The 24052-nt window shown below is 32.3% G+C and overlaps 1 protein-coding gene across 1 annotated transcript; it reads left to right on the top strand.

Moving 5' to 3' along the window:
* Positions 1-9281: 9281 nt before the first annotated feature.
* LOC131603827 (uncharacterized) lies at positions 9282-11131 on the top strand. The gene is made up of 3 exons (XM_058876265.1): positions 9282-9520; positions 10465-10517; positions 10612-11131. The coding sequence occupies exons 1-3, from the start codon at positions 9392-9394 to the stop codon at positions 10955-10957; spliced, it is 528 nt and encodes a 175-aa protein (XP_058732248.1). The 5' UTR covers positions 9282-9391; the 3' UTR covers positions 10958-11131.
* Positions 11132-24052: the final 12921 nt, after the last annotated feature.

Genomic DNA, 24052 nt, shown 5'->3' with positions numbered 1-24052 from the left:
CAAAAAATGGTGTCAAGATAGCATTATTGCTAAATAAAATTTAGCATTAATTAAGATGGGATTCATGTTTCGCGTGTTATGCTTATGCAAGAGCATGGAATCACATGTATAATGATGAAGTTTTAAATCATGTTCAATTGTAGTGTAATTTTGTGCCAACAAAAATCAGGAAGTGTGAGTATATTTTTGTCGTATTTGCAGCGATTGTCATTAATCTCACAAGACAAAGGATGTTGTACTTGTTATTAGAAGAGTAATGGAATGCAATTCTGATAGGGATGCACAGAGCGCGACTAAGTGAGTTGTAATATAACTACGAAAGTATTAAGTTAAAGCAACGATTTAAGCTCCCATTTGAATTCTTTGCCATTTCTTTTAGTTGAAACCGATTAAAATACCTATGGGTATCAAATGATATGTTTCCTATTCTTTTAATGTCTCTGTCGGATAATGCACAACACTCATTCAAGGCCATATTCTCGATTAATCTAATAGAAGTCTCATTTCTCATTAAAATCCTTCCGTGAAAAATCGAAATACACCAAATCATTAACACTACGTGAGGGACAACGTTTAATCATGAACTTATACATTACTCACGCGTCATGGAGAGATTCATTCTCTCCTTGATCAATCCAATGATGTCAGACATCTTGTAGACAAACTTGTTTAATCAGTAGAATCTCTCAATTTTTAGACTACTCAAGTATTTATTGTTCTGCTTGACAATGTTTCTATAAAATCTTTAACTCTTCTTATAAGCGTTAATGCAATAGGTCGAAGTTGAAGTTGTTCTGTATTTCTAGGGTTTCAATTTTGTTGGTTGTCTCTAAGGATAGAAATATGCTAGGCTAGGCTAGGCTTTAGAAGGCTTGACCTACGATAAACTAACAAGGCCTAAGTTTGACATACAATAAACTTACAAGGCCTGAGCCTGACCTTTTTAAAAGTCTGGCATGACTTGAAAGTCTATTTAAAAGCATGTTTCTCACTAAGGTTTTCAATTAATCCATATTACTTAAGAAGCCTTATAGGTCGGTCTATATATGCATATAAAGGTCAGCCTATGTATCATTTTTTTTCTAATATATATTGTAATACGGTGAACTGACTTTTATATCGAAATGTAGCGGTTAAGCAAGAGTCGCCACCGACTTTTATTTTCTCCAAATTAAATCAGAAAGGCTAAAAGAACAGGAAAAACCTTTTAAATAAAAACTGAGTTCGGGGGTAATTATGCAAAGGGAAGGTGTAAGGCACCCTTTGCATCCATGGTTTTCCATGGGCTCTTAATTGCTTTGCTCTTTTTTCGTTCAGAAATGTAGAAGAAGTGAATATGGACTTTAGCTCGTAAATGAGCGTAGCCATTTTGAAGGTTTATGAGAAGGAATATGAAAAAGGTTTTAGAGCAAGGCAAAGCAATTAGGGGCAATTACCTTAATAATGTAGAAAATAGTTCTTTTAGCCTTTCAGGGTGAAAGGGTCTATCCATGCCATAAGAGGGCAAGAAGCCTTTCATTTGGAGGTTGAAGGGTCGTCGCAATGTCGTTCACCATAAGACTGTCCCATGCCATAGGGAGGCAGGTAGTCTACGGGAAAGACCAGAATAGCCTTTCGTAGGCAGCCAGAGGAAAGACCAGAATAGCCTTTCGTAGGCAGCCAGAGGATACCTCAGCCTTTCGTAGGCAACTTCCGAGGGTCGAGGTCATATTGGTGTATCAAAGGCAGCATCATTAGGGTCTTATGACCTTTGTATTTATCGAGGCAGCATGGCTGAGGTATCCTCGTATTCGAGGGACATGGCTATTCTGCAAAAAATACACAAGGCAACAAGGCAACAGGCAACAAAGCAACAGAGAGGTTACCCCAAAAGTGTGCGTGTGTGCACCAATCCTGAAGAAAAGCACAAAAAAAGAATATTTTCAGTGTAGGATTAATTCTCGTAAACCCTGATTCGGGCGTGAATTGAGTACAATAACGTGAACGATTTAATTAATTATTGGTCTCGCGACCTAATTAATTAAATCGAGCAGAAAAAATAAAATCAGACACAAAGGCATTTTTTATGGATTTCTTAGAATCAAAATAAAATAAATAGGAATTATTAAAGATATTTAAATAAATCAAATAATTAAAATAATTAAAGTAATTAAAATAAATAAATAAAACAAATAGATAAAATAGGCATTATAGATAAATAAATAAATAAAATAAATAAAAGAAGTATTTTAAATAAGATAAGTATTTGTTATTTGTAAGAAAAAAATTTAGAATACAATATATATGGAGAAAAACAAATACATATATATGTATATAAATATAAACAAACTTAGCTTATGATTGTATGTGATGAGGCGCGTGAAGTCCATGGTAGGTCTGCAAGTTTATGAGTGCTGGATCTGAAATTGATGGAATCCTGAGGCTCTGATCTGAATATCCATGGTAGTCACGCATGGAAACCACACACATGATTCGTGGATGACAATTATTGAAAAATAGGTGAGAAGGGTGAGGGTCGAACTGAGGACCCTTCGCTTATCTACCTCGCTTGTCACCACCGAGCCACTTTTCAATGTTTGTTAAACCAATGACTATCAATACTAATATAGCAAACAGTATATTGAATAAATTCAAAACGAATTCGCGCGCCTGTGCATCGTCTTCTTCGTGAAGACTTCTGGAGATTTGCTACGAACTACCTGTGAATTCCCTACGAAAATCACCATAGCCAATCCCTGCAATTCTCTATCTCATAGAATACACAACATAAATTCCATACAAGTACATGAATCGATTGGAAATCAACATCTAAACATGATGATGGCCTCGGTTTAGCCCAATTTTGCTTGCAATTGAAATCCCTAAATCCAAACCTAAGAACCCTAACCATGGCATAAGTTCATACAGGTGATAAATCGGTAATTAAACCATCCAGAAACAATGCACATGCTCAGATAAACACAAACACATGTTCAAAACAAATTTATATTACGCCAATGGATGCAATCGGATTGAAAATAAATAGGGAGCAAACCGTGACTTACCTGCTTCGATTATGAATGCTTCAAGCTCCAATGGCGATTGAGAAACGATCAAGAGTGACCCTGGAATGTGTATGAACCTTCAAAGGTCTCTGAATGGGTACTAAACTCCTAGAACGAAGTTGGATTTTTCTTGAGATTTTATGAGTTTGTATGAGTTTTCCAAACTGCCAATCCTAGTGAATTCGTCCTCTCTTTGCATCTGAATGTGTTTGGGCATATATAGGAAATCAAACTAGGTTAAAAACTAAATCAAATCCCCTTGATTTTTGATGATTGCAATTTGGTTTGAATCCTGATTTTAAACCTTCCAAATATGGCCAAATTTCAATATTTTTATTCCAATCTCTAATTCCACGAAATTTGTATCAAATATGGGGCCTTATAATGATGGATTCTGATTGGAACCAAAAGCAAATCCAATATTTTCTATTTTTCTTTCAAATATTTGATTAAACCATAATTTAAATGAATAGAAATTCATATAAAATCCAATAAATCTTAGAAAATCGTGGCAATTGGAATGGAGGTCTTGGATGACTTATGGATCAAGATTGAATCAAAATAACTTGGGCCCATTTGCAAAAATCTTCCAATCCTTTCACATTTTCCCCTCCAAAATAGCCCAACTTTGACAAGGTCTATCTCTCTCAATTTTTGAGGTATGGAAGTGTTCTAGGACTTTTTAGAAACCTTAGGGAGTCCTCTAACCAGTGTCTTTGGTCTCATATCAAAATTATTTTCCATGCTCCTTATATATCCTTTTGAAAAAAGTGACTTTTTGGTTGACTTTTGAAAAGGACCTATAATGTTTTGGTCCATATCTCTCAAATGGAGCATTTTTAGACTTGGCATATGAGAGACAAATTTGTAGAGAATCCAATTTCATTCAAGATGAGCTTTGGATGGAAATTTTCTGATGTTCCATGTGAGAGTTATGGCTGGTCAAAGTTCAGTTGACTTTCTCCCATACAAACCCTAATTTAGAAACTTTTTGAACTGTTGATTTTTGATCTTTCCTTGATGAACCATGATCAATACTTGATCAAATGGTGAATGATACTTCAATATTAGGATCTTGACAAAAAATCAGGAGTTTTGACTTTACTTTGCCCATAGTTGACTTTTAGGTCAACCCAGTCGACTGTTGACTTTCTGAACATTTGAGTGATCAATCTTTTAAGCTGAGACTTGATACTTGTCATAGAGGTAATGTAAGATACTTTGAGCCATATGGGATGCCTTGGAGCCATTGATTCATTGATTTTCCTTTGAACAAACCAAACCCTAGTTTCTGAGCCTTGTATAGGAGAATGTGTCTTGGAGCTTTATGTATTGATTTGAATTTGTATAAGAGAAATAGTATGGGCAAATTTTGGGGTATGACATATATGCATATATAGACCAACCTATTTAGCATTTTTCTAATATACATGCATATATTGGCCAACATATTTAAACTATCTTTAATATATATGAAAATATAGGTCGGCTTATAAGGCTTCATAGACTTTTTTAATAGCCTAAGTCTGACCTATTTAATTAAATAGTCTTTTAAAGAAGCCTAAATCTAACATGTTTTTTAAATAAGTCTGGTCTGGCCTTAAATAGGCTAGGCTATAGGCCCCTGTAGGCCGGTCTGACCTATTCCCATCCTTGTCTCATTTTCTATACTATAGTTTATCGCCTTTGATTATTGAGTTTCTGTTAAGTTAGGTCTTGCATATATATATTTGAATTAAATGCAATACATTTAAATTATGTTCTACATTAAATCATGTTTTGCGTGCATTAAATCAAACCTTGAGATAAAAGTTATTACAAGGTGGTTCAAGTCAAATTAATCAATTATTTGGATAAAAACACATGATTCATAGTTTCTATAGTATCAACCTTAGAATCAATAAAACACTCTATTTTTTAAAAAATTATAATTTTTTGAAGTGTGATTCACATCGAAGATATTCATGATTTAAATGATTAAATAATTGTGAAATTTAGGTACTTGCAAGTAGTTACAATTGTAAATTGAAGAGATGCATGAGAACAAAAGAAAATTGATTTCCACAGATGGTGCAAATATTCCATAATGGAATAGTAAATGTTTGGAATGTTTATGAAGATAGACTTGTAAATGCTTCCAAATTGATGGTTCTCCGGTGACTGAAGAAGATACTTCCAAAAAATATTAGCACTATGACGGTTAAGTTAATATGACATTAAGTCGAAAATTTGCAAGTATGAATTGAATCGTACTTGAGTGTGACTCAGACCATTGTAGCCATTTTTGGATTTTCCAGCGTAGAACGCAAGTGGTCATTGAATCAAGATCAACAATTTTGATCTAACGAGATTCGTGTTCCAGTGTACCGCCATGTGATGCAGGTCTACGAGTGCGATGACGTGGTGATTCCTTGAGGAGAATTTAGTCTATTTGGATTGAGGCAGTCTATGTGAGCAGTTTCCATACGTGTAACAACATACAATTACACCATTCAATGAAACAAATTGTTTCTTTCTTTCTCTTTCTCTCCCTCACACACACACACACTCTCTCTCTCTCTCTCTCTCTCTCTCTATCTCTCACTCACTCCATCATTCTCTATCTATCTCTCTCCATCACTCTCTCACTATCATTCTCTCTCTCCCCCCTCTCTCTCTCTTAGTTTTTATATAAATTATTTCTTTTTCTCTCACACATTTTTAGCCATAGCGCTTTGAGAACCTTCTTGAGTTTCCTGAGGAAGTTGTTATGGGTGAGGACATCATTATAAATTTAACAAGAGTTCTTTTTCCTCTTGAATAAATTATTCTTCCTTAGGAAGTAATTGTTTTGGTTTTGAGCTAAACCAAGAAGCTCTTTTGTGATTTGTGTACGTCTGTTTGGTTTGTGAATTCTACCATTAAAGAAAAGCTTTCCTTTTGGGTTTGAGAAGAATAAACAAAGAAAAATCTTCACAACGGTTTGAGATCATCCCAATATAGAATCCCACTTGGTTTTTGAGTTCACCCCTGAAACTCTATTTCTTAGAGGACAGACGTCGCATGCGATATCCTGGCAACTGGTTCGACAAGTTAAATTAGAATCACCACAATTAACTTATACACTTTGATGGAGCAGAAAATAAATAAATAACACAATCAATTGATAACCCAATTTGATACAACCTACACTTACTTATGAAAGGTTGAATTCCAACCCAAGAAAGAAAGTTCACCATTAGTAGTTTAGTACAATTAGTCTTACAAGCAACAATAAACCTTATGTTGTTTATTGACTATGGGATTTAGTGTTTCCTCGAGTTGGATGAGATACATAAATCACGCCTTGTCATGACCAAAGTCTAGCCTAAGGGACTTGTTCACAATTCTTGTTTGTGGGGTTGATAGACGTCCTGCCTGATAGGTCCAATGCTCCATCCAAGGGGCTTATAGTCTCATCAGTCAGGCTACATGTAACTTTTCCTAAGGGACTTAGACTCCCCAGTCTAACTAAATTCTCTCCTAAGGGACTTAATATTTCTTCAGGTGGGATGAGACACATAAATCACGCCTAAGAGGCGCGGCCAGATTCTAGCCTAAGAGACTTGATCACAAGTATTGCACGAGGGCTTGATAGAAGTTTTGCCTGAGAAGTCCAACGCCTCACTTGATGGACTTTTAGTCTCATCAACTAAGCTTCATATAACTCCGCCTAGGGGATTTAAACTTCATTAACTAACTAAACTCTTGCCTAAGGGGCTTAGTGTTTCCTTCATCCGGATCAGACAAAAAATCACGCATAAGAGGCGCAAACGAAGCGTGGCCTAAAATACTTAATCACAAATTTTTCCAGAGAGCTTAGTAGAAGTCTCGCCTTAGAGGTCTAAAGCCTTTCATGGGGGACTAATTTTACATCAGTCGGGCTAGATATAACTTTGCCTGAGGGACTCAAACTCCCTAGGCTAACTAAATTCTCGCCTAATGGACTTAATGTTTCCTTGGGTGGGATCATACATAGAAATCACGCTTAAGAGGCGCAATCAAAGTCTGGTCTAAGAGACTATATCATAAGTCTTTCCTGAAAGATTGATAGTTGCGGCGCTTGAGAGATCTAATGCCTCGCCTGAGGGTCTTATAGTATAATCAGGCGACCTACATATAATCTCGTGTAAGAGGCCTAGACTCCCAAGGATAACTAAACTCTCGCCTAAGGGACTTAGTGTTTCCCCGGTGAAATGAGACATAAAAATCACGCATAAGAGGCACACCCAAAGTTATGCTTGGGAGAATTGATCACAAGTCTTGCCTAAGGGTTTGATAGAATTTCCTCTTGAGAGGTCATATGCCTCACCTGAGGTATTTATAATCTCATAAGCAGTGCTACATATAACTTCGTCTAAGTGACTTAGACAACCAAGTTAACTAAACTCATGCCTAAGGAAATTTGTGCTTCCTCGGCCGGGATTAGACACAAATCATGCTTATGAGGTGCTATCGAAGTCTTTCCAGAGAGACTTAATCACAAGTCTTGTATGAGGGCTTTATAGAAGTCTCGCACGAGAGGTTCAACGCCTCGCTGAGGGACTTGTAGTCTCATCAACCAGGCTACACTTTGCTTGAGGGAATTAGATTCCCTAGGCTAACTAAACTCTCGCCTAAAGGACTTAGTGTTTTCATGTGTGGGATCCAAAATAGAAATCATGCATAAGAGGCGCGACTGAATTCTGACCTAAAAGACATGATCACAAGTCTTTTCTGAGGGCTTGATAGAAGTCCCACCGGAGAGGTCTAACGCCTCGCTTGAGGGAGTTGTACTTTCATTAGGCGAACTACATATAATTTCTCCCGAGGGACTTAGATCTCCCAAGCTAATATGAACCTCACCCGAGGAACTATGTCATCCAAACATGCGGGTCCTCGGGATACTCTCCCGATTCTCGATCTAAAAACACTCTGTCCTCTATCAAAATGCCTTGTGATTTAGGGACTATGTAGTATTATATTTGTACAAGTACCATTATAGGGATATGGTTATATGATGCCCTAAGAGTGGGGATAATAAGATATCGCCCAAGGGAAGGTATTGCCTCGCCTTAAGTCATGGGAAACATGGGATAAAACATTTCTTAGGTGGAGAGAAGTCAGGGTCGTTAACTTACCCACACCCTCCTATTCAACGGTCCGACATTGGCTGAGTGTGTGGTGATCCTTGCCAAGAGAACCATAGGCCTAAGAGGTCTCTATAAATATATCTCCCTCGTAAGATAAGAGGACAAATCTTAAGCCATACATATCAAACCCCATATACGCTTACATTTAAGCATACAACTCAATAACAGAGCCTCTCACTTCATGTGAGCCGGATCTCTAAACCACCATAAAACACCACCATACATGAATTTTCACCGTTGTGTACAAAGCCCTAACCACCATACAACGTAATATACCTACTAAGGCCTCTGAATCCCTATGTCTTGTAAGAGGAACACACACTTATACATTTTAATCAGTACAATATATATCAAAACCAGAGGCAACAATATTCATATCAAGTTCAACAACAAATATCCTCACAATAGTATTAGCAACCACCTCATCTAAAACAACAACAATCAAAATGATCAACCGTTCCAAGAGCACAATTAACAACATATTCATACAAGATTTTTTTAGAAAAAAAATGAAACTCCCACTCAATAAGTGAAATCTACACTAGAAAATCTTAAGAACATGCAACTCAATAAGTGAAGTCTACACTAGAAAATCTCAAAAACATGCAACTCAATAAGTGAAGTCTACACTAGAAAATCTCAAGAACATGCAACTCAATAAGTGAAGTCTACACTAGAAAATCTCAAGAACATGCAACTGGCTCAAAATACTACTAACAAGTATTTATAAGCATCCCTAAAAAATCTAAAAACATAGATTGGGTAACAATTAAATCGTTTGATGCTAAATCATCTAAAAGTTTTGAAAAAAAATACAATTGACAATCCAAAAATAGATTTATATGTTCGAATTCTAAAATTCAAATATATTTTTTTAATAAAATAAAATAAAATATAGGAAGATGAGTTTTCACAAACATTCGGAGTATTTTTAATAACAGTAGGGAATTTGAGAGAAGTAAGGAAAATAAAACGGGCTTATGTATAGCAAAACAGGCCCATTTAGCTCCTAATAAGATTTGATATGTTTCACAAATACAAACACAATCTACTATATACCCGAAGATAGTGACGTGGAAGCAAACAATTTGCTGATTCAACATCAATTTGAATCATAAAAACCCTAACGGGACCAAACTCAACTTCCCGCACACACACTCTCAAACTCTTCTAGCAGCACACGCTCACAGTAACACTATGTCGGCAATGGAGCTTCCACTTCTCACCTCCGCTAACAACGCCATGGCTCTTTCCTCTCTTGCCCAAGCTTTGGTTCTTCAAACCGTCATTGCTACCGGCAAATCCCTCGCTTATCTTCTCATAGCGGTATATACTCCTTCTCTCACAATTTTCAGTTTTGTATTTACTCTCCATGAATCACACTTTTTGTAGATTCTTGTAATGTTATTTTCTTATAATTTGTGTAAATTTGAAGAGAATGAGTTAGTATTCTTTTCAATGGGTTAACACAAGGTGCTGAATATCCTAGGGTTTATGGTTTAAGCTATTTGTGTTGCATGCATTACTGTTGTCAAATAGTGGCTGTAGTGGTTCTATGGTGCTATAGCGGAAATCGTTATTGCTAGGCAATAAATTGTTTGGTACAAATTGTTGTAGCACTATGATGTAGCCGGATTTGAAAAAACCAACGTTTCAAGTGCACTGCAATTGACAGCCCTGGATTTATTTTTACACTTGCTGTATCTGTATGACTAATTTGCTGTTGTATGCCTTTCTAACAGTGTGTCTAAATTGATTGATACCAATAATTTACTAGACAATGTGTTACAAGGGATTCCAAGGAGACAGTTGTGGCCATGTTTATGATTCTTTTTACATTGTTTGTGTCTGAATTGCATCAATGTTTGTTTTGCAGTTTCAGCTTGTCAAACAGTTAGTAACCTTTTACATTTTTTTTTGTTTCATGACTATAAAGATAGAGTTTTCTTTTTGCCCAATTGGCGTTTTGTTTTGCTCTTGTTACTTATTGCTGTGAAGTGTGATAGTTTTAGTTGGGGTTGCAACTGTTGCAAACTCTATTATGAAATGTTTATTTGCATCTCTGCTTGAGGTTGTACACTCACAGACGATCAAACTGCAATATGAAACTCAGTTTATGTATGTCCACTCGTGCGTTGTATATTCGATAGGTATTGGTTGAATTTAGTCTATTTTTTACTAGGTTGACCTAATTGTTCTCGTTTTATACAATCAATTACAATGCATTCAGTGAATGATATTGTTTTTTTTTTTCTTTCTTTTTCTTGCAGACTGGATCTCTTCTTACAGATGTCAATAATTTGATATCACCAATGGATGGGAGGTAGAAATAAACATGTTAACTTTATTAAAATGATTTATGGTTGTTTTACGTTTGGAATATCCTAATTTCCTGACTTGTTTTTATTCTTGATTAGGTTTCCTTTAGACCAGCTGTACAAGGGAAACCATACTTGTGAAGAGAACAAAGATGGAAGTGAAACAGAGGATGATGATGACGATGACGACGATGATGATGTGAATGACGAGGATGACGATGAAGATGATGAGGACTTCTCTGGTGATGAAGATGATGATGAAGCCGACCCTGAGGATGATCCCGTGCCTAACGGTGGCGGAGGAAGTGACGACGATGACGATGATGATGATGGAGAAGATGACGATGGTGATGACGAAGATGATGAAGACGAGGATGAAGACGAAGAAGAGGAAGAAGATGAAGAAGTGGCGGCTCTTCAGCCACCTACTAAGAAGAAGAAATAAGTGTTATACTAGTAGGTAAATTGTTTTCTTCTAGCCTTTTGAGCACTTTTTTGTTTTCTAGCGATGTGTAGTTATTGGGATGCTGTGACATGTCAATCCATCTTGCCTCTGGCCAACATTAAGATTTACAAACACCATGCTTAGTATATTATTATGTATCTCTTGTTATTATTATTGGTGTTGCTTGTTGTGGTTTATGTGTTTTTTTATTGTTGTGGAACATACAAATTCGATGGTAATCCGATACACCTTTTCTCATTGGAGTTTGATTTTGGCCTTTAAAAGATAGAATTGAAATTACATCGACCTGGTGATATAAAACAGTGAAAGTTGGAGTTGAGAACAATCTTAACAGCTGTGTTTTTCGTATTTAAGCTGTGTTAAGTGTCATATAAATAGGGCACGCTAACAAAGTTCAAAGTCATTATTTTCTGCTTGATTGATCACTATGTTCATGATTTGTAACACCTGAAACATGATTAATTGAATAATCACTACAAACATCATGACATAGAAGTTTTTAAACAACAAACATTTGGGATTTACCTATAAAATCTTCAAATGTTGAAGTTTCTGTAAGTCACCACTCCCTTGAAAAAAGGGAGAGATAAACAATGTATCCAAAAATCTTGAAAGCTACTACTCATAATTTAAGCCAGTGATTTTCCCAGCAGTAAACATAAAATGCAGCATTTGTCTTGGTGTCATGGCTCATGCTAGTTATTGTCTGGCCAGGAACCATTTCACTCACTGCTTGTACCGTTTTCACAAGTTTTTAGACAAGATCCTAATATTTAGGATCAGGAATCCCTTGGACTTGTTCATGGTTAGTAAGGTTTGTTGGTTGATATTGTGAACAATCTTGTGAGAAAACACAAGTACTGAGGATAAGACTAAGAAATGTCTACTTTAAAGACCATTGTTCATTTAATGTGTTGTGGATTTCACACCCCCTTATTGTTCTATGAAGTTGTTCAATTTTGTCAAAAATACCCTTTAATTTATTGTTCTATGAAGTTGGATACTAGATCGAAAACGAAAATTGAAGAAAAGCAATGTGTCACGTGATATGTTATTTTTTAGGTGACTTAATATTGTTTTCTTTAATCTATAAATAGACATCCTTACTGGTGTTGTAAGGCTGCAGAGACGTGATTCAAATCCACCATTGCTTGACACCTTTGGTCTTTGAAGTAATTTGAAAACCAGATAGAATTTAAGGAGCTCTGTGAATTGCTACAACATTCTTGTGAAAAACAAAATACTTTCGAATTTTGAAAATGCATTTTTGAATCCATTCAAAATACTTTGGCATGGGAGACACTGTAGAACCAGTACATGAGACAACATAGGAACATGTAGATCCGAGTCTCTCATACACAATAGTATATAGTGTTTGTATTAGGAGCACTATTTTTCGATCCTATTTTATTTTGATTCCATTGTGTTTGGGACCAAAAGTTGTCCCATGATTTAATGAGACAAAAATTTATGTTTTTGTCCTGTCTCCTCTATTTGTTTCAACATTAAATAGGATAAAAAAAAGATTGTTGGGTCAAGTCCCTCAGTCCCTCGTTTTTTAGTAAATCAAATACACCCTAAAACAATTTTCATGTTTTGAAATTCTAAAAAGTTCTACATGCACATACTTACAATTAAACTAAATAAAATAGGCTTAATTGCAACTTTGGTCCCCCTATTTTGTCTTTTTCTCGATTTTAGTCCCCCCATTTTTAAAATCACGATTTTGGTCCCCCTTTTGAGTTTTCAATTGAAAAAGAGATAGCGATAGGGACTAATTTTGCAGAAAAAAGCAAAATAGGGGGACGAAAATTGCACAGAAAACTTAAAAAGGGGACTAAAATAGTGATTTTTAAAATAGAGGGATCGAAATCAAGAAAAAGACAAAATAGGGGGACTAAAGTTGCAATTAAGCCAATAAAATAAGAAGCATAAACACAAGTGTACTCATAAAATAAAGCTGAAATTAAAATCTGAAATGCATTGAATAAAAAAAAAAGTAGAAAATAACAAAGCACAAAACTATACTTAATATGTAAAAAATGATCTGGTGTTTTTTACATTGTTACATGACTTTATATAAGACCTTAATCCATAAATAACGACTTAAATTTGTATAATGAAGCATTGATGATCAAGATAAACAACTGAAGCAAACAAAAATGGTAGGGCCATAAAAACTACCATTTGTCAAAATGGAATATGAGGCCAACCTCTAATGCGCTACGGGTCGTTGCACTGGCTACAGGCAGACCATAGCGCCATCTGAGGGTAAGGCATATTGGAAAAACCAAAAAATTAGAAATGTAATTGATGTGAAAATTGGCGGACTCAATTGATTCATCGGTCAAATTAATAAAATCGGTTACTAATCCCTAAGAATTGGTCTAACGATTGAGACTTGAGTCTTGAGAGTGTACTCTTTACAAACATATCTTAGAAAGTAAGAAATAATTTTGATGATGACAACGAATAGAGCATCTTTGAAGATAACAACTCCATAAATTAAATAATTTTTGAATGTTGAGAGTTTTATGTGAAATGGGATGTTAATTTCAATTGTCAAGTAAAACTTTTAATGATGACACCTGATCAAGAAGACATCTCAAACCTTAATAATCAGAAGATTCAAGTTCCAGTTGAAGTGCTAAATTATTGTTGTATCAGTCAAGAAAACTCAGAGTTCTTAAGTTGTGAAAGTTTGTCTGGTCCTACACTTAGCGTCTTAGAGTGATCACTTAAAATATAAAAGATCAAGAGTAAGTCTTGAAGTATTGAGCCAATCACACACACACACATTAAAGTTTTTTTTAAACCCTCTCTTATTTTATAAAACTTCTTGAAAATCTATCAAGGCTGGTATGAAATTGATCAAAAGGTGTTTCTAAATAAATGAGAAAGTTTTAACACGGGCTAATTGATTAAGGACTTGATCCAATCGATTAAAACAAGCTAAATGACTTCTTAATCGATCAGAAAATATTTTATTCGATTAAATCATCTAGCCGTTTTAGAGTTTTCTTTTTTAGATTAGGGTTGTCATATTTTGAAAGTCCTTAATCGATTAACATCTAGGATTAATCAATTGAGTCATTAAAATGACCCATGAATTATTTCTATTTTGAGCCAAAGTTTTCCTTTTATATAAAGGAAATTTATCCTCACTTCACTACACAATGAACTTATGATTAGAAAACCTTTTTTTCCCCTCAACTCTCTGTTTTCATATTTGATTTTCACGTAGATTTCTATAGTGTTGAAAGATCGAAAAGCCTTTATGAGAGTTTTATTGTAATTGATGTCGTATTTTAATTTGATGTATCCAATAGTGTGATTCTATTGTTTAATTGTTTTGTAAAAGTTTGAAGTTAAACATGTATAAAAGCTTGATTGTAAGTTCTTGAGTTTTACCTGTATAAAAGCTCTGGTTGTAGGTTTATGAGTTTGTTGGTTCTTTAGCTTAGTCTGTTTAAAGTTTATCTGTTGTTGTTGAAGGTTCGTGGGTGAATCCTATAAAATGTCAATGTGTTTAGTGGAGTTCTTTAGAGGATTTTCTTGGGACAAGAGTAGATCAAATAGTTAAATCAAATATGTATATCTTTGGTGCACTCTCTCTATGTCTTCTCTCTCATTTTTGTTGTTTATGTTATTTATTATGCATCTCTCTTCATCTCAATCCTCTTGATTTATTTCAGTGGACTTATCTTTGTGTGAGTACCAAAATTAGAATAATTTTTTGAAGTAACAAAGTTTTTTTCTTTGTTTTTGTAAATAGATTTTAATTTTTAATCAACACAATTATCTCCTCCATCTATTTGTGTTTGAAGACACGTGATCAATACATTTGATTATTAGTTTTTCCGAAATCTTAAATTTAACTCTTATATATGTTTTCAATTTTTTTTTTAAATTTTATAAATTTTTATAATTATGATATTTATACTGAATTTTATGTTAATGATTTTTTAATATTATTTTACATAAATTGGATAAATAACAATGCGACCACCGATCAAATTGATTACAAGTTACTTAACATAGAAAATAATAATTGTGTATATAAATATTAAAAAAAAGTAATTGGTCCAAAAGAATCTAATATAAATAATATCTCAATCCATCTCTTATACTTTTAGATATCTAATGCAATTTCATTTATACTTCTTATTTCTAAAGATACACATAAAAAATATTTTTTTGTGACTAAAATTTAGATTTTTTAAGGTTCATTCACATAAGCATTATAAACTGAAAAAAATTTAAAATAATTCAATATTTTATAAATGCACCTAAATAAATTAAATTTTAGCTAAATATATAAATATATATATATATATATATATATATATATATATATATATATATATATATATATATATATATATATATATATATATATATATATATATATATATATATATATATATATATATATATATATATATATATATATATACACGAAAAGAGAGAATATTTTTAAAAACACACGGTGTCTAAGAACCTCAATGTTAGGGTAAGAGTTTCTGATATGAAAAACAATGTAACAATCTTGGTACCATTACTATAATAGTGGTCTATATATTCGTCTAGTTGAGCCTTCCTCACTAAGTTCATCCAGGTCCAAATCATTACCCGATACACCGCCCCCGTTGAGCAGTCAAATTGCTCAGTATTGATGCAACTTTTATAAATAAATAAAAAAGGCGCAGCTATCACTTTAACTTTTTTTTTTTTGATAAACTTTGATCTAATTTGCACATTTTAGGCTTGACTTAGTGTTTTTAAGATATATTTAAATTTAGATTTAAATAAAATTTTGGTTTTTATTTTAACTTTTTAATCTTCTTTAAAAAAATAGTTTTTTGTCTTCTATTTAATTTATTTTTTTGGTTTTTTTCCCTTCATATTTGTATAACTTAAATATTTTTTTATGATGTGAAATTGAGTTAACCGATGGTATATGATGTCACATCCACAATTTTGCTATGTCATATATTTAAAAAATAAAAACTGATTTTATAATATCATTTAATAATAAAACAAATTATTAAATTTAAAATTATTTATATTTTAAAAAAATAATGATATTATTTCAAATAAATATTTTTATAGAATTTTTAAATAATTAACTAATAAATTATTAAAACTTTGAATTTTTTCTAAATATTTATATATAAAATAAAATCTTGGCCCTAAAGAGATTCGAAGACTGGTATGATATTCTTTAGATCGAATCCCTCGAGGATGTGGTATGATAATCTTTAAGGCAATATCCTAGAGGAATTTTTTATAGCAATTTTTATACATTATTATTTCAATAGTTTTCCAAAATTTATATAATTAATTGATTATTTAAAATTTCTACTAAAATATTATTTCAAAATAATTTCATTATTCTTTTAAAATATAAATAAGTTTTTTAAAATTTTTTTATTTTATTTTATAAATATAATAAATTTATCTTATTATTAAATAAAATTATAAAATTATTTTTTTAAAATATATAATATGACAAAATTGTGTGATGCGTCACTAGAGTCTGCCAACTCAGTTCAACATCATAAAAAACTTGTCAGCTATGCAAATTATGCAAATCTGAAGGATAAAAAAACCTACAAAATATTAAATTAATGGATCAAAAAATTGGACATTTTAAAGAACTAAAAAAATTAAAATAGGAAACTAAAATATACATTTAAGTCTTAAAATTATTTATTTGAACTTGTCAATTGATATGAAAGATATGATATTGTTTAAAAAAAATATCAAAATTATTAGTGATATTTTTAAATAAATTTTATAACTATTTTAAAAAATTCCTCACAGTTTATAAAAATAATTTGTAGTAAATATAAAAAATATTTTTATTTTACTTTTTGTTATAATTATTCATAAATACTTAATATCTTTGGTGCTTGCCAAATAAATTATAAAATAAACTACTATATCCGTCTAACTGTAGATATAAATATTTTTTTTATCATTTTTATTTATGTTAGATTATTAATTCTTTTAGAATATTGATGCGATATTTATTATTATTTTTATTAATTTAATATTATTTATTGTATTTAATTTATTTATCTACTTAAATAGTAGTAATAAACTATTAATAAAGTTATTTATTATTTTAATAAGTATTACTTATTTACTATTAAACACTTAATATGAGACAAAAATAATATGCTAAGTCATTCTACTTTGAGTGTGTGTTTATTTTAGAGGTAATTGATTTTGAAAAGAATAGTTTTATAAAATTGATTTTAATTAAAAATGAGTTGAAAGTAAATTGATTTATATTTGAATAATTTTTTATAAAATTTAATTGAATAAAAAATGTTAATATAAGTTATAATTATTAATTTCAAACAAAATCAATTTCAAAAGAGATAGTAATCAATTTTAATTGACAACAGTCAAACTAATTAAAATCAATTCTATTATTCAGAATCAATTCCGAATAAGAAAAATCAAACCAACACTTAATTAAGAGAGGGTGAGAACTAAAATGTAATTTTTTCTCATTGGAAACAGTGCATATGGGTATTCTTTAACATTATTAATGGTGATTTTTCCCCTTTTTTTCTGGCCCCATTTCCCAAAGAAAACTGTTAAGAATAATGCGTCAAAGTCAAGTTAAGTTCAAACTTTACTAAAATTTTAGTTACCCTTTTAGGCCATAACATGCATTTTGACAGACACCAATTTTCCTTCTAAGACAAGTTACGTTTTAATTTAGTAACTCACATCTTTAATTATTTATTTTTCTTAACACCTAAAATACTAGTGTACTGGTTATTAGGCAGATGTATTATTATATATAAGAACATAATTAAATTACCTAATCCATGAATTCCAACCAAAGTTTCCTCTTTTTGGATAAATGCAATGTAGTATATAGATGCTATAAAATATTACTAGTTGTTATTGTGAGTTTTGATGTGGTGCAGTGGTTGGTTGACAGCCTCAAGAAAAGGAATCATATATGTCTCAATTCATGTTACTTTCAAGGGTGGCTTAGATTGAACTAACACTTCACCAAACATTAGTACTTTCTTATCTAATCTAAGAAACAAAATTGACATGTAACACTTCACCATTTGATCATAGTCACAAAAGTTGTGTCAAGTTGCTATATGATTGATATATAGTCTTTTACAATATTATGGAATGGGTAACAATAAAAATGGACCCAATTGACCATTCAATCTATCAAACCCATAATTATGAAGAGATATTTTTTTGTTGATGCGTGTGATTGATTAATATAGATGAGAGTATGAGTTGGATATGATCCTTAATGTCCACATAGATTTTGCCATTGTAGCGGTTCAACAAATTCTGAGAACCCAAATAAACATAATGATGATAATGGGTTAGATAGTGGCAGTTTTGGAGTATAGAAATTAGAGAGACGAACACTCTATCTATACATCTACATGATTAAATTAAAGTAATGTTGGTTTTTTGAAATACTTAGTAGGGTTACAACTCCAACAAATCCACTTCAATTCAAACGTTTTCTTTTACAAATTCAATTCAAATGTTAAAATAATTAGTTTGATTAAGGCTTTGTTTGTGTACCACGAGTTTAGGCTTATCTCTTCATTAGGGAGAATAAGGAGAGTTGGTCTATCACATCCATTAACTATATGTCATTTTACCTTTAGTAGATATACCTTTAATAGATATCAGTGGAGGATAAGTTTTATTATCTGATCGTCTTTGACACAAGAGGGAGATGCTTAAAGAAATGGTTGACGCGCTTACTATTTAACGTAATCAACGTTTGGAAGAAATCTAGGATGCCCGTGACTCATTTTTAGCTATAGGGAACTCACTCTTCTACCCTTCTAGAATTACCACCTCACTCATAAAAAGAACTTTCTTGCAGAAGCACTTCGACTAAAATTTTAGTGAGAGAAAGTAACCAAATTTTTTTAGAGAGAGAGGGGGGATAGAGCGAGTTGAGTCAAAACACGATTATGGATAAAATGAAATGAGGGAAGGGACCTCTATTTATAGGATAGAGGTTGGCCCAAAAAGGAATTTCAAATAAATGCGTTTATGACAATCTAATCGATAGCACACGATTCCAATCGGTTAGGTGTTCAAAATATAATTGGTTGTAAATTCAAAATAGGTAGGACAAGATATCTAACTGTTGCACATCATTAAGGCGATGTCCTGGACTCAATTTTAAACTGAACTAACTAATTAGATAAAAGTGGTAATTGATTAGATAAGTTAAAATTTTGCCCAGAGCTATTTTGACTGCTCTCAAATTCTTCTGGCACAACTTGAGATATTTTTTAAAGATATTTTCTTGTCAAACATCACTTTTAAAAATGTTGTTAGTGTTTGTGTGCTTTAGGCATGTACTTTTATGAGAACGCCATTTATGCGTTACATAGTAAATCACTCATATTAATTTAGATAGGACTTTCTTGTGCTTCAAAACTTTGTCGGATACCCTTTTTTAAAAACTTGTTTGAGATTACTTGAGATGAGGCTTGAATTATATTGCCATCATCGGATAGTCAAGTTCATCAAACCTTAATACTTAGATTTGCATCTGTATCCGCTTAGCTGCTCGTACTTGACTTGTTAGTAGAAATTAATTATCATCATCAAAAATTGATGTCATTATTAAAAGCATATCACCTACAAAACAAGGTTCCACAATCTTTTCCATTGCAATTTTAGTACTCTGTATTAAACAGGCTTTAAAATGTTGTTCATTGCAGTTTTGGTTTTAAATAGTTTTGGTTGCAATGTTACAGAACAATGTTATATGTTGATTGGTTAAAATGTTTGGGTTTTAAGCCGTTTTTGTTTTAAACAGTTCTGGTTGCAATGTTCTGGTTTTAATAAATTATGGTTTTAAACAATTCTGGTTGCAATGTTTTGGTTTTAAGCAATTTTGGTTTTTTTTTACTAATCAATTTTGGTTTTAAATAGTACTGGTTACAATTAGAGTTTTCAAAATGGGCTCGGTCCATAAGCCTTATATTTTATCGTGGGTCGGGCCGCAAAAAACTTTTAAAAAATACAACCCTATCTTTTTAGGCCAGTCCACCGGATTTATATTTTTTATGGGTCGGGCAGGACCGGCCAAGCGGGCTTCGGACTGGCCCATTAAAAATAAAATTTTAAAATGATGTTAGTTAATTTTGGATAAAAAATATTGAGTTAAGGTATAATTGCATAAGAGTATTTCAATTGAAAAAGAAAAGTTAAAGAGAATGAAGATATGTTTCAACATGATATGGTTAAAGAAATAGTTGTGAGATAAATAGAAATTTCTGTAAGTATTAGAGATAATATTCAGTTTCTCTCTACTTTTACATAGATATCTTCGTGGGATTCGTATATATGAATGATGATTTGATGAATACTTTAAATATCACTTAACTAAGTTTATCATTACTCTCTACTTATGTTATATAGCTTTTATCCATCATATCATTTTTATAAATTTAAAACTATAATATTGAAATAAAGGACTAATTGGCCCATCGGGCCACAGGGCCTATTAGTAACTGGACCGAGTTCATTTTTGACAGCCCATGAAGTATTTGGGCCGACCCTCTTCAGCCCCTTTATATGTTTTGGCCCCCGGGCCGACCCATTTGACAACTCTAATTGTAATGTTATGATTTTAAGCAATTTTGGTTTTAAATAGTACTAGTTGCAATGTTCTGGTTTTAAATGCTTAAAATGTGCCTAGAACAAGGATTGGTTAAAGTGAAGTTCATGCACTGATTTTTAGTAATGAAGATTAACACAATTAACAATGAACTTAAACACGATACAATTAACATAAAACACAATTCTATTTCATTAATTCATTGACAAAAACACAATATAAGCACAAATACATGAACCATGACATAATATACAATGAAATAAAACTAAACTTCATTTAATTAAGGGTTAAATGGCTTTCACCCCCCTGCAATAGTAGCGATATTTGATTTTCCCCCCTTTTAAAAATTTTTTTTGGATTATCCCCTGTAATATTTGGGCACCTCCTAAGCGTGTAAAAACCAGGGGGGAAAATAAATTTTTTTTTTTTACAGGGGGTAATTTTCCCTCTTAGGGGGCAAAAGACTTACAATTTTAATATTATAGGGGGTAATCCAATTTTTTTTTTTAAAAGGGGGGTAAATCAAATCTTGCTACTATTGCAGGGGGTGAAAGCCATTTAACCCTTTAATTAATACTCCCTCCATTTCATAATGAATGTCGTTTTAAAAAAAAATTATTTCAAAATAAATGTTATTCTCATTTTTCAATATAGTAATAATTGCTATTTTTTCAATTATATCCTTACTCTGTACACTATTTCCAATATGTTTATAATATTAATTTAGTAAAAGTACAATTTCACATGACAATATTATTAAATTTCTTAATCTGTATGTAAAAATCTTAAACGACACTCATTTTGAAACAGAGGGAGTACATTACTTTACTTAAACACATGTGTTGTAACTAAATAACAGTACTAACACCAATGTTAAACCCAATAAATACCTCATAAAATTATTTTTTTAATTTCATAAAAATCCATTTGATTTTATTTTAAAATAATTTAGGTTTTGTTTTATTTAAAAACATGGAAAATTTTGTAAATTCTTCTAATAAATTAAAAAAATAAAAGTTTTAATTTTGATTGATATCTAAATCTGAGATAAAAAAAATTAACCTATTTTCTTGATCATGAAGTTTAATCTATTAGAAAAATGGAATGCGTTTGATTTTTTTTTTAAATATCGAATTCATGATCATTCAAAAATTTTCCATCGATTATCTAAACAACTGCGGAGAAATGTGATAAATTTTTATAACATACTTCTTTATACCACATGCAACATTTAGATGAAATCCATTTATCAATCAAACCAAAGTGACATCACTTGTTAGAGAAATGAATGTTAATGCACAAGGTTCTATGAAGAACAAAAGGAATGAGAGAATAAAATGCTTTGTAATGACGACTGTAAAGGATTGTATATATCAAGGGTTTGTTTGGTAAAAATAGCGGTTGGCTGATAAGCTAGCTGATAGCTTATAGCTTATGACTGATGGCTGATGACTGAGGACTTATAGCTTATAGCGGATGGTTGAGACTGATAGCTTATAAGCTCATTGAAGTGTTTGGTAAAATTAGCGGTTCAATTAACTTATAAATGTAAAATGACATAAAAGATATTTAATATATAATTATTTTATTTTAAATTAAAATAAATTATAAGGGCTAAAAATGGATTTTAATTGAAATAATAAGGATAAAAAAGGAAGAAAAAGCAATAAGCTATAAGACATAAGCTAAAACGCTATTTGAAATAGCGTTTGGAAAATAAGCTATAAGCTAGTAAAATAAGCTATAAGCTCGTGATGAAAAGACCGTTGCCAAACGAGTCTAAATTATCATATGAGCTTATAAGACATAAGACATAAGCTATAAGCTCGAAAATATGTTTTACCAAACAGAGCCTAAATGACAACTACTTGTCTATTTATTCACAAAAAACTAGGGCCACATAGGCAACATACTAAAATATTAAATTATCCTTCAATATCATCCCTTAATTTAGAATTTCATAATCAAAACTAATAACACCAATTCCATTCCTTAAATGGAGAAATTGATCCGTCTTGATCGCCTTTGTCAGAATATCTGCCATCTGCTTCTGGGTGCTACAGTGCATAACTTGTAGTACTCAATTCTAGACTTGACTTCTTAGAAAATGATACTTTGTCTCAATATGTTTGCTTCTCCCATGCAGCACTGGCTTCTTGGCAAGATTGATTACAGACTTGTTATCAATCATCAACTTCAAGGGCTTATCTACCTTAATATTCAGATCCTCCAGTAAGTTCATAAGCCAAACAGCTTGACATGCAGCTACAACATCTGCAATGTGCTCAGCTTCACACGTTGATAGTAAAACAACAAGCTACTTCTTGGAACACCAAGAAATAGGGCCTCCCAGAAACTTAAACAAGTATTGATAAGTACTTCTCATGTCAACTCTATCTCCACACCAATCAGATTCGGAGTAACTCAACAACTCTGAGCCTGTCTTTCTTCCAGAAGGAAATAGTACTCCATACTTCGGAGTTCCCTTGATATACCTCATAATCCTGACAGCACCTTGATAAGGGGACCACTTAGGTTTACTCATGAACCTACTAACCATTCCAAATGCATAGCAAATATCAGGTATGGTATTACACAAATACTTTAGAGAATCAACCTAATGTTTGAAGGTTGTAGCATCCACATTCTCACCCTTAGAATTAGAATCCAATTTATGATTGGTTTCTGATGGTGTGACAACAACCTTATAATTTTGCAGCGTAAATCTTTTCAGAAGCAAAAGTTCATACTTCAGCTGGTGCAAAATGATACCCTCTTTCGGGTACAAAATCTCCATCCTTAGAAAATATACCATATTTCCCAGATCACTCATCTAAAACTCATTCATCAGCACCTCCTTGAACTTAATTATATCTTTTGGACGACTTCTTGTTAGAAATATGTCATCAACATAGAGACACACCAGAATCATATTGCCTCCAGAATGTTGTACATAAACTCTATATTCCATCTGAAATTTCTGAAATCCCTGTTTCTTGAAAAATGAATCAATCTTCAAATTCCAGGCTCTGGGAGCTTGCTTCAATCCATACAAAGTTTTATGTAACTTGTACACCATCCCTTCCTGATTCTTTTTCACGAATCCAGGAGGTTGTGACACGTATACCTCTTCTTGTAACGAACCGTTCAGAAATGCAGACTTCACATCTATATGCATCAGAGGCCAATTTCTATTTGCAGCTATAGTCATCACCAGTATGATTGTTTCATGTCTAGCTACAGACGCAAACACCTCAAAGTAATCTAGCCCAGGTTACTGAAGAAAAACTCTAGCCACTAGCCTCGCTTTATGATTGCCAATTGATCCATCTGACTTAAATTTTACCTTGAAAAACCATTTGACGCTGATGGCTTTCTTCTCCTTTGGAAGCTTAATCAACTCCCAAGCCATACTTTCTTCTTGA

This window comes from Vicia villosa, linkage group LG1, assembly GCF_029867415.1.
Source record: "Vicia villosa cultivar HV-30 ecotype Madison, WI linkage group LG1, Vvil1.0, whole genome shotgun sequence".
NCBI classification, from domain to species: Eukaryota; Viridiplantae; Streptophyta; class Magnoliopsida; order Fabales; family Fabaceae; genus Vicia; species Vicia villosa.
Note: the sequence above shows the minus strand (reverse complement) of the source record. Positions and strands in the feature narration are given on the sequence as shown.

Coding starts and splice junctions, on each gene's coding strand:
- LOC131603827 (XM_058876265.1), top strand. CDS start 9,392: ATGTCGGCAATGGAGCTTCCACTTCTCACCTCCGCTAACAACGCCATG. Junction 9,521..10,464: donor TCGCTTATCTTCTCATAGCG/GTATATACTCCT, acceptor TTTTTCTTGCAG/ACTGGATCTCTTCTTACAGA. Junction 10,518..10,611: donor ATATCACCAATGGATGGGAG/GTAGAAATAAAC, acceptor ATTCTTGATTAG/GTTTCCTTTAGACCAGCTGT.